Here is a 12,775-nt window from a genome sequence, read left to right on the forward strand (position 1 = left end):
CTGTTCTTGGAAACAGCGTCAGGGAACAGCTGAGAGAGGCTTAACATTTCAAACGTCTGGCGGTATAGGCTGCAAAGTTTCCACCCTGAAAACACTGTCATGTAGCAGCAGGCTGGAGCACGACACCACACCTCACGGCTTGGTGTTCAATTGGAATTAGCCTCTCTGAAGCCCGGAATCACACTCTTTAATGCGTCGTTTTACTTTATGTCTGTGTCAGTTGTTCTATGCGTAAAACAACAGTGGTATTGTGATTTAACAGCTCTTTTTGGCAGACATTTAATATTATTTCTTAGTTCTGATTCCAATTTAGTAAGTGAAATCACGTCTTGGTCCGTTTTGATCGTGTGCGTAACAGTCTGCTCAGCGTTAGCAGCAACATAGTGCACCACTGATTCAAAGTGGGATTCCGGTGTTATTAGTCATAGATGTCCTCTCAGCTGGAAGCAGGCCTGCAGCTGGAGACCACAGCAAAACGTGATGTCCTAAAATCCGAAGACGTGACGAGTCCTGACGGATGCGCCGGGCAGCGCGGCTGCCGCGGGGACGGAGGGCAGACTAAAGTGGCCCCAGCTCCGGAGCACCATCAGCCGAAGCCACGCAAGATGACCCGGAGCCCCAAATGCGCCCGCTGTCGCAACCACGGTGTCGTGTCGTGTTTGAAAGGCCACAAACGCTTCTGCCGCTGGAGGGACTGTCGCTGTGCCTGCTGCCTGCTGGTGGTGGAGCGGCAGCGCGTCATGGCAGCGCAGGTCGCTCTGAGGAGGCAGCAAGCTGCGGAGGTGAGGAGTGCACAAGGGCAGGTCAGTGATGGAGGATAAACAGATGGCTAAACCATGACCCTCCAGTAGATGATTATCCACAATCAGGAGGCGAACCGTAATTACCAGGCAGATATTGATATCAAAACGAGGCCTAAACACGTGAGTTCAAAACAATACTCAAAGTGAACTGACTCTGATGTTGGTAGACCAAAGATCAGAATATATAGCTATTGTCTTTTAGTACTGCATGCTTTTCTTTGGCTGGATTTAATTTACTGAAGAGAAATCGCAGATAAATATGTTATACTCTACAGAAGTGCTTAGAAATAAAGCAGCAAGGCTGAATTCGCAAATTACTATTATCCATATGTTCACACATGTGTGAGAGAAGTCTGTTTTTCTTAATTTATTACAAAACAGAATCATATTTTTGGAGATTTGAAACATTTGAGTTAAGTTTTGTTGTTTTCTATTAGAAAGAGTGAGCTGTAGGGTTAGTTTATTCAGCTTTATTTAATCAGGAAGTCCTGTTGAGATGTTTAACAAGAAATTAAAAAATCATATATATATGTACACAGCATAACAACAAGACAGGCCGCTCACACAAAGCCACTGTCAGACGCACTAATTAAAACATACACAGATATTGAAAATATCACTGAGTTTGTTTTGCTGTTCATTCCAGTAATATGGTGTATTGTAACAGAAGTCTGCATTTATAACTGAAGGTAAAATATGAACTTATGCATTATAAAGTGTTAACATTTCGAAAACATATTTCTGATTGTATCATATAAATACATATTATTGTTCACATTTTATTAAAATATAATATTAATACAACTACATACAAAGTATGGAATAAGGACCACGAGCAACAAAAAATGTGCAGCCCTTTTAAAAGCATAAACTTGTAGCTTCAAGTTTAAGATATCAAACTGGACTAACAGCAAAACTATTAACAAAACAAAAAAATAAAGTTAAGCAACACAAACTTAACATACAACGACTTGCATTTGCCTTTAGTAGCTGCATCTTCTGTGTCAACAGGGTGAATAGCCACATATTCCCCATTCTGAAATGCTATAACCATAAAGAGATCTAATAACTTTAATTACCTTTGGGGCACAGTCTCAGTACAATAGGATTATGTCCAAATGTCTAATTCCTGTTCCCATGTTTCTCCCAGGGTAAGAGGGGGGTGAGGTGTGCAGGTCCGTTGCGGAGGACTGCGTATCAGCGTTACGCGAGAGCCGCCGAACCAAGCACACTGGCTAAGAGCATCCTGCAAGGTAAAGTTTAGTAAACATTTCTCTTAATTAATGTACTTCCTCTTTCCTAGACTGGATTGCAAAGAGTAGTTTTTTTCCCCGAGTAAATTAGATAAAACCCTTGAAGTCAACTTTAATATTTAGCTTCTTTTCTTTTAATGAGTTAAGTTTGATGGAACAAATTGATCAACATTGTTTGTCATCTGCTATTGGTAGAGATGAGTCACTGCTTGCTGAGCAAAAAAAAAATATTAGATTTGAATGATTTGTTAGGACATTGATTCCCCGACGTTTAGCTCAACATGAACTGTAATCCCTCCATGTCTAACCACAACCTGTTTTCCTAGCCTTAGCTTAAGCCTGTTTCTAACCTCAACCAAAAACCAAGTCTTAACCCAAAATAAATGTTTGACTTTGTGGATACCATTTTCTTGTCCTGAGACAGACAGTAGTCCCAACAATGTCACTGAACAAACAGATTTTAGTCTCCACAAGTAGACACAAATACCTTCACACATGTGCATGCTCTTTAACACACACATGCATTATGTATTGCTCTCACTGCTACTGCGTTTTCAAGCCCTGCTTGGGCCCCAAACTACAAGTGCTTCTTGTTGGATGTCATTACCCTGCATTACACACACTTCATTTATCTAAGCCACCTGATCACTGTGGCTTCACTATTTCACAACAACAGGCCATTACTGTAATACACAGTGTGTATTAATACCCGCTGACTTGCATTCAACTCCTGCTGGAGGCTTTTATCTTCTTTATAGCCCTCTCAACTTCTCTGTGCTCTCAGTAAAACAAAAATGACACCGCTAACCAACTGCATAATTAAAATAATAAAGAACAAAGTACTCAAACATAAACGTGACAGTTAATTGGCTGGAATGAATTCAAATATGAATTAATGAATTAAATAAATGAACACAAAACAGCAGTGTGTGGTTTTGCTTTCTATCCAGGGCTCAAACCAGTGGTGCCGCTGGAGGACGACACCTCCTGCTGGTCGAAGCATACGCAGCGTGACCAAACGCACTTTACGTGTCCCCCCATCAGCAGCCGGATGAGGAAGAGGCGAGCCTTCGCCGACAAGGAGCTGGAGAACGTGATGCTGGAGCGGGAGCTGAGACAGAGAGAGCTGCACAGCGACCTTTCCTTCTCCTCCTCTGGCCTTGTCCCCGTGCTGCACCCTCTGCCCCTGCCTGTCTCCCCAAGCCTCCCCTGCTGTCTTCTCAACAAGGAACCCACCACTGCAGGGACGTCCAGTTATGTGCCTGTGTATAAATATAAGCCTCTGTATGAGTGTGACTTTCAGCTTTATCAGTTCTTCCACCTAAAGAGCAGGTCATCGGCAGAAGGTGACCACGCTGACTTCGTATGTCAAAGCTCAGAGCAAACCAGGAGGGATGAGGAGAGGCTGAATTGCTGCCAAGGCCATGAAAAGAAAGACAGACCAGAGCTGATGCCTCTACCATCAAGACAAATACTCAAACATCATGGCAGCACTTTGTCAGGTCTAGACCTTGTCAAACCCCCCTCAAAACCGACAGAAATAATGGACTCTAATGGCTTTTCAAATGTCACACACTTTATTTTTGGATCGGATCAGGGTATCCTGGGCAGGCCAGACGTCAGAGCACCCTGTAGGACTTTCGATCCCAGTCCTCTGACGGCTAAGGGCTGGTGTGCAGACACTTCTGCCGAACAGGCAGGTCCTCATGCCGACTCTGTCAAGAGCCCTCATGGCAGCTCAGTCAGGACTCCTGCTGTGAAGCCATTACCTTTCTCTGTGGAGGCTCTGCTGAGGGCCTGACAGGCTAATGAAAAGCAGTGTAGTGCACTTTGTTTATGTGCGGACTAAGAATCGCTGTTGAGTGAATAAATAGAAAAAATTGCTGCTTGTGACATGGGCTGCTTGCTATTCAATGAAATATTTATGCACAACTTCCAGAACCTTAATTATTCTTTGTATTTCTTTTTCTTACTTTTCATAAAAATGTATTTAGTTATATTTTAGCTATGATATAGCAATGAAACATATATGTACTTTATAACCAGATTTCATTTTTTTATGCCTAAAGCGAGCATATTTTGTACAAAAATGTATGCTTTAAATATTGTAATGGTTTTTTATAAAAATATACCAAACCATTCTGCTGTGACTCTCTCAAATCAATCATATTATGTTCTCCTTCCATGCAAGAAGATATATACAGTACATTCATAAAACAAAGTTGATGGAAAAAGTCGAGAAGTGTTTGAACTTGTGCCCATTTCTTAGTTTTTGCATTGCTTTTTAAATCAAAGTGTAGATGTGGTTGGCTGATCTCGGCGCTGCTCTCGGGCGCTGCGTGTCTAAACAAACCAGGTGCTTAGAAATCCCTCTGAACTCATGAGAAAACCAACACTGGAGGGAGGGGGTCATGAGGTGAAGCAGGTGCTTTGCCATGTAGACAGTTAAAAAGAGCAAAGATTTCCACCTACAAGAGTGTCTGTAATAGCACAGAAAGGGCTGACAGCATTTGTTCTCTCCTTTTTACCATGAGTGAAAAATATGCATTCATTATTTATTGATTATCTTTACTCTTGACATCATTTCAATTCTACAACTTCAAATTAAATCATCATGCGACACATCGTTTCATATCTTCCTCTAACAGAATGAGGGAAGATGGAAAATATTCACCAAAGGGTGAATGGGAAGGTGCCTGCGTTGCCTAGGTGACATTGTTCTTTATTGTATGCCGCGCCCGACGCCAACCAAGTTTGTCTGAACACACATTTGATCTATATCCATTTTTCCACTTTTTATCTCCTTCTGTGGGTTTTTTTTTCGTTCTGCGTTGTAATCTCACAGAGATGGAGGTCAGATTATTTTCACAACTCTGGACCTTGTGGCGTCAACACGGAGGTGATAGCGCTGCTACGTGTCTTTGTTTAGTATCTAGCAGCATATCAGAATGCCTTTCTCCCTGTATTATCACAGAGACACACAGAGAGGGGAGATTGGCACTAAAGAAAGACGATGTTGTGAGCCTGAAAGCACAGAATATGTGCCATTGTTGTTTTTTCACCATCTGCAGTGATTTTACAATATTAAAACCTCTTACTTGCAAATTGCCATTTTCACTACGATGATGAAAAGATGAACATCAGTCTCAATGGGGTGATAATGAATTCTGTGACGAATGACACAGACGATATAAATCAATTTCACCCCTGGCAAAGGGAAAGGGGAGAAGCTCATTTAACCAGTTCCCCCCTGTTTCTTTCTGGAGTGCTCTTAGATGAGGTGTGTGGCGGCTTAATAGATAGCGACACCGCTCTAAGATGCCATTCACGTTCCACCGTTCTTGGTAGGACTGTTCCAGGGACAGACAGATTAGCTTTATTGTTATGTGCGGTTTGGAAAGGTTTAAATCGATCTGTAATCGCCAACATTTTCCTTTGTAGGTCAATGGAAGGAAGGAGGGAGAAAGAGGACATGTGAGGGGGGGTATTAGATTCAGGCCAGTATGCTGACAAAGCAGTTTCAACAAGTTGAAACATGTTTTTGGAGTTGTAACAGCGCACACCCTTCTCTTCCCCCAACCCTCTGCCTTTTGTCGCCCACCTCTGGCGCTCCTGCTCTTCATGCTCTCGTTGTGCCTCATTTCCATTTCAGCAGGATTGATTTCACTCGCTGTGTTCAGGGTAGAAAAGCTTTGCTTTGGCCTTTTTCCTGTGACTGTGATCTTCACATTTTCATCATACAGACTCCATCAGCTGCAGCAGTGACTGGAAAGATGGGAGAAAATAAAGAGAAGATCTGAAGAGAGCTGGCGGCCGGGGGAGGCCGGACAAAGAGCCGGCCCACAGGTTACATGTGCTCCTGCTCATTTAAAACTCTTTTTGTTCACCTCCACCCTGTTATTTAAACTAGGAGATTCTTGCCTCTCCCTCCTCCCATCGATACCCAAGCATCGCAGCCTGTCCTGACCTAGCATGCAGCCGTCACACTATCAAAATGATCTTTGTTTTCCTTTTGCCTTCATGTCCTTTACCACCTTGTGGTGTTTACACAAGCTGTGTGCAAAGGCAGACGTGCAGGGAAGGTAAATTCTCATGCAAATACGTTTTTCACGGGCCTCCGGCCTCACTCTAAGACCTGAATGAGGCAGCCAGAGCCCTCTAGTTGTTTGGTATGATCTTCGTGTTAGTCTTCGCTCTCCCCTTGGACAGATCATCAGCAACATTTAGTATCAGGGTTCAGTGGAAAGCCTTTGATCGCACTGTCAGCTCTCCTTATTACAGAATGATAGTGGACTAAAAGCATATGTCTTGGTGTGGCAAGGTCATTTCACACTGCACTTTTGAGAGAGCTGCTGTCTGAACTTAATAGCGTTATTATGGGATGTTTGGATAATGCAAAGAACTCTCCAGGTTGATAAGACGAGTTGTCAGAGTAGTCCTGTCTCATAAAAATGCTGTATTAGTTTTATTGATATGATTTTTGTTGGACTAGGACAAAGTTTAAGACAGTATTGATATATCATACTGGTGATTGCTATGCACTGTATGTGATCACTATTCACAGCAAGTGGTCTAGACAGTGCTGACCTTTTGAGGAGACGGAGAGCCAGAGTTAAAAAATGGAGGAAGCTAACGTTATCTCATTAGCGACATTCACTTGTAGTTAACCTCCTCTGTTGAAGTAAAAACGGCCACACAAAAGAGTCATTGTTTGCACACAGTTTTAAAGCAGGAGTCGAGAGTACAAAGCTATCTTTTGAATAAACTTGATCATTTATTGTCTCTTTAGTGACCAAGATGAGCTAGTGAGTTTGCTAAATAACCGTTAGCAAGATCTTTTCCTAAACCTAAGTAGTTTGCTGTGAAGATGGAAGTTTATTTTGCATTGTGTGCATGTAGGGGTGGAAATTGACACGTGTTGCTGGCTTTCGTAGGAAAACTTAAAATTACCGTTTTTGGCTGGATTTATGTTACACTGTTGTAGTTTTATCACTTTTGGGTTTACCCTCAATACAACTCATTACACAATAAATACAAACATTAATTTGTATGTATTAAAATCCAATTAATATATTTCTACAACAGCTACAAATATTGAAACTGTTGTAGCTATTTGTACCTTATTGGCCGTGATATAGTTATTATTTATATTTTGGGTATTTTGTATATAAATTGTTCAGTGTGAGTTGTTTCAGTATTGTAATAAACTTCCTGGGCATCATTAATTAACTTTTTTTCACTCAGGCAAGACAACGTGATATTCACTTTCTCAAAGGACAAATACCTGGATTTCCTGCACAGCTTAATTTGTTAGGATATTTTATTTGTACGGCTGCTAACTTTGGTAAGCTGATGAACGTTATCATTACACTCCAGGCAGTATTCCTTCCGTTTATTTCAACAAAGTGTCTGCAACGTTGAGTATGAGGTTTCAGAGCAGAGCGTTTGATCTTTCTGCCAACTTACCACGCACTTTGGATTCTCTCCTGTCCCACCCTGCCCTGCAACAGCCCTGTATGCTCATGGTGTTTGGTAGCCACTGGTGTAATGTTACGCTACAGCTGTGTGTGTTTGAACTTTTTGCTGTGATTTGTGGATACAAGCCAGTAATGAAAGCATCTTCAGTGCGGCATCGCTTCAGTTAACGCACATTCATTTCGCTGTGACACAATGACCTCTCAATATAAAAGAGAAGATACGTATATACAAGTAAACATTGTCTCTCAGGCAGAACCTGGGCACAGATAGAGTCAGTTAAATATGTGCCTTGCCCAATTAATCTTCAATCAAATATGAGTCTGGTGTTTTACAACCTTTCAGAGTTTGAAATGCCAATCGGTAATCATACTGACCCCCTCCAGCCAATGATGTAATTCATTTAAACACCAGAAAACAGGGGCAGGAATCATTCATCTAGTTTGAACTCAATTTGACAGTGATGTCTGTGAGATGTTTGACCTTCTGTAAACAAATCTGTGTATGTCTTTAAAGTCTGACATACAATGTGAAGATGTGTGTGAAGATAAGTGTCAGACCAGCAGTGTTTAAAATATCACCTGTAATGACTCATATGGACAGACAAACAGAAACAAGACACAAATAGATCACATCACCAGACAACCTAGTTAAATCCGTCTGGTCTCTAAAGTCAAGGACGATGATTTCAGTAAAACAACAGATAAAAATAAAAGCACAGCAAACACGATCAAGAAAATCGTCCCTGGATGATCATTGCATTTCTGCATTATATCCCGTAGAATAGAGAGACACTGAGTGTGTTTGTTTTAGGTTATGAGTCTTCATGATACTTAAGGGAGTAGATTGACATTTTGGGAAATATGTTTATTTGCTTTCTTGCCAAGAATCAGATGAGAAGATTAACACCACTCTCATATCTGCATGGTAAATATGAAGCTACAGCCAGCGGCCGGTTACTTTAGCTGAGCTTCCAGTCTTCATGCAATCATTTCAGTTTTGTAAGGATTAAACTAACAAGCAGGGTTGGAAGTAACTAATTACACTCGTTCTTGTTACTGCAACAAAGTCGTTTTTAAGTACTTTATTCTACATTTCAAGTCGCATCAGTTACATAGTTGAAAGTCACGTAAAAAAGTCCTGATAAACTATGAGAATGTAACAAAAGAAAGGAGTGTAATCAGCAGCTGCAGCTGGTATGGTATAATTCTAATGTTTTATTGAGCCATCCATCCACAACGTCTTTACTATACATATTATAATGTACCCTGATGTCCTCCTCTGCTTCTGTCATAATTACAACAGCCATTAGAGGGCTTTGTCACTTGATCGTAAACATGCGTGTTATCATTCTTCTTGTGTTACGTCACTGTTAAGAGAACGTGGTCATTTAACGTATTTCTGTGAGATCACGTTGGTTTAAGTCCTGCTTGTACCAAACAAATATCCGTTTTATTCTACGCAATCAGTCTGAAGTTTGAAGTTTAAAGGGCTTCATTTATTTGTAAGTAGCACTTTTGTCCAGATTGTTCCATGAGTTCACAGCTGTGTCCATCAGAGCTAAGCGAAAATAAAACGGCCTTGATGGAGAACAAGTGTCTGGTCTGCCCTCTGACAGAGACATTCCTAATTGACTGTAGTTGGGTTCCGGTCTGACCACCGCCACCCTTCATTTAACAGAAGAACAAACACACCAGCTCTCGCCTTTAAAAAGACAGCCCTGTGTGTAACCCAGCCTGCCGCAGTTGGAGTAGAACCTTCGCAGCTTTAAAAACATTTTTGAAACAGGCAGGGTAGAGTTCTCTCCCGCACCTCCCCACTTATCCCCATCCTGTACTATTTGGGTTTTTCCATACGCTGGCGTGTGCATGTACAGTATTTGTGTGCTTGCATGTCGCTATTCCAGCAGCCTTGGGGACTACCGATGGTGCCCGCGGCTGCAGCTGTGCGGCGATCCAGTTACCATCACATGGTGCCGCTTGGCCTCCAAAGAACTACCTCTGCAATATTAGAAACCAAAGCAGACCGCAAGACCGTACTTTCTCTCTCGCTAGATGTCTCTCTCTCCAGAAAACAAGATGTGGTACAACACCTCACAGCAACCTTGACATCCTGTTATTGAAATCAAATATTTTCTAGCTGTATTACTTTTAAAAAATTGGGCTGTATCTTTCTGATAGCAGATAAAAACCCTTAACACTACAGTATTTCGAAATCTTGTGTTTATGTGGGCTGGTGTCGAAGCTTAATTCTCATCAACACGCTTTCTCAACACTTTTTTTCTCTCTCTCTCTCTCTCTCTCTCTCTCTCTCCTCAGTACCCATCATTCCAATACCCTCATAAATATTCACAACCTTTACAGCTATGTATCCCGGACTCAGAGCTCTCACCTTTATAAGCTGAAACCAGCACATGCCAGGCAAGTTCAGGAACTTTATAGACCAAGGGTGGCAGGAATAACATCAATGCAAAAACAACTCAGACTGCCCGGCCATTAAAGCAGTATTTACCCAGCCTGGTGTGGATTTTATTCTATAGAAAATTGTGCAAACCCAAACTCAAACAATTCCCCGACCACATTCTAGTAATCCGATCCACACTGATGTTATTCACGTTCTGATCTGTACACCCCCCCCGTATCCTAACATATTGGCACCCTCTTTCAAGTGATTGATTATCTGTGAGGCCTAAACAGGAGAGGATAGTGGAGTTTAATGACATATAAAACCATGTTTTGATGTCTGGCTCACAGACCTTTAAGAATAACAGCTGGCACAGGCCGAGTGCTGGGAGGGAGTCGCGAGCATTCAAGGAAAAGTGTGGGCAAGTTGAGATGGCGTGATAGCAGGAACCCTGTAGCTCAGTATAACTGTGAAACAACCTGCCAAGATCAGCAGCATGTTTTAAAGCATTTCACTTTACCTTTTAATCAAGAGAGATCAAGCTCACAGACAAACCCCCCGGCCAAAGGGGCGACATACAATTTAGTCTAATAGCTTTTACAATATAAATAGTGTCAGTAAAAAGATGTGATTATACATCTCGGGTTCCTGCAGAGCATGTGTTAAAGCCATTTATGGGGAACAAAGCGTCTATTTCAGGTTGGTGCTGTGACTGGTGGTGGAATAGATGGGTGATGAGGCAAAGCCTGTCACTGTGTCATGTCTTCCTGCTCAACTCCCTCACTACTTATGAGGAGTTTTCTGTTTCGAAATGAAACACTTCCCCGAACATGTGTCCTGCTTTTGACAGACGACCTTGACAGATCCCAAACCTGTCTCGCTTGCTCCCGCTGAGCCGAATATAGCTCATTTTACAAACTCTCCGGGGGAAAAACATTCATGTAAAACATTTTGTGTTCAAGTGTTTCGGTGCTAAATTGAAACTGCCAACTTAGCTACGATCACTGTTATGTTGAAAATGTACGTGCAGCTCCATGTGAATGAATTTATTCAATGTACTTAACATTAATACCCCTGAAGATTTGACAAGGAACATGAACTAGTGAACGCTAGAGGTGGGCCCAACCTGAACCAACATATACATATGGCGACTGGGCTGACAGAGGAGCAGGGAGGGACTGTTTCTTGAACTCTTGACCGCACTCATCTACAGTTTAAGGCTATCCAATTTTAATCTCTCTCTGCTCTGGCAGGCTGCCCACTTTCAACCTGCATGATGCTATGAATCATGACGCTTCATGAACAGCTCCTCTGAATAGGGTTCAGTGTAGGGAGAAGCAGTCCAAAGAAGTAAATCGTTGAAGTGCATAGTGCACCCCCATAAATCTTACGGCTCAAGTTTAATTGAAAATTAAAGCAGAAGCAAGATAGGATGTTCCACACTACAGCCGCAAACCAAAAAAATAAATATGTTAATAAGTGCCTGCTAGTTCTTTTTGTCTGGTTTGCACAACTGTTCTTAAGGTCACAACATAAAGACAGAAGCAGTATGTGGACTACATTTGCCCTAAACTGACCAAACCTTCAGACTTTCCTCTTTAATACCACTTTCATATGATGTGCTTTAAACTCTGTTATCAATTATTTAACCTACTTTGATTTAATTTATTTGTCTTTTACAATTTCTTCATCGTGTGTTTTATTTTTGATGATGTAGATTCAGGCATGATACTGACTCATCACCAAAAGAGTGGACATTCCAGATACAGGTGTACTGATTCACTACAATCAATTGGACCGCCTTGACTTCACACAGGTGATATCCATTTAGCTAATTATGTGACTTCTACATCCAACTGACACTAGTTGATGACTTCGGTGTGCCCTAGTGAGGGGAAGGACATTTTTTGATTTAATTAGATTGTGTATCTGTAATTAATTTAGATAACTTTGTAGATACATTTCAGTTATTTGTGGATAAGTGTAAAAAAAAATAATCACATTAAAACCCCTTTGATTCAATGAAACAACGAAACATGATCACTTCAGGGGGGTTGATTACTTGTTATAGGCTCAAACAGGTAGAATAGTAACAAACAAAACAGTTTGACAAATATGAAACCTTCATTTAAATCAGGATAACATTTTTAATTCATACAAAGAATGTCACCAATGTTAAAAATATATCCGGGGAACTAAATGTGTTTTAATGCTAATAGCTCCCTGCCTGTCCAACCCTGTGAAGCATGAGAAAAAATGTCTCGATCCACTTCAGTAAGATTGCTTTGGTTTTTTTGTTTCAGAGTAACAAGATTTTCACGGCGGGAGCGAACCAGGGAGAACAGCGTCTGTGGAGGAGACATCGTGGATTTCAAGATCCACAGTTCAAGTGTGTTTGAGCATGTTAGTACTGAGCACAGATGTGTGAGCATGACTTTGGCTGTCTTGTTTTTTAGTCCTTCACACAACCAAACTACAGAAAGCTTCTCTGTAAGACAATAATAGGATTGGAGCAGCGTGGAAACAGAAGCTCTTTTTAACAAGCCAGCTCCATGACAATATTACTCTTTCCCCCCTCAATGATCACACACAAGTCTATGTCTCTATTTCCTTTTACACACACACACACACACACACACACACACACACACACACACACACACACACACACACACACACACACACACACACACACACACACACACACACACACACACACACACACACACACACAGGAAGTTCCCTAACCCAACACACACATGCAAAACGTCTTTTTTTCATATTGCCATTAAGCTGAGAGCCTAAATATTCCTGGTGCTACACAGTCTCACACACCTGACT

General features: G+C 41.5%; 1 protein-coding gene across 1 annotated transcript; it reads left to right on the top strand.

Moving 5' to 3' along the window:
• Nucleotides 1–428: 428 nt before the first annotated feature.
• On the top strand, nucleotides 429–3,857 carry LOC306694881 (uncharacterized protein; the record flags this gene model as incomplete). The annotated part of the gene is made up of 3 exons (XM_079157925.1): nucleotides 429–803; nucleotides 1,954–2,056; nucleotides 3,007–3,857. 3 exons carry the CDS (start codon nucleotides 429–431, stop codon nucleotides 3,855–3,857), a joined length of 1,329 nt encoding a protein of 442 aa, XP_079014051.1.
• Between the last annotated feature and the right edge of the window lie 8,918 nt (nucleotides 3,858–12,775).

This window comes from Pholis gunnellus (genome assembly GCF_910591455.1).
Source record: "Pholis gunnellus genome assembly, chromosome: 4".
In the NCBI taxonomy this organism is placed as follows: Eukaryota; Metazoa; Chordata; class Actinopteri; order Perciformes; family Pholidae; genus Pholis; species Pholis gunnellus.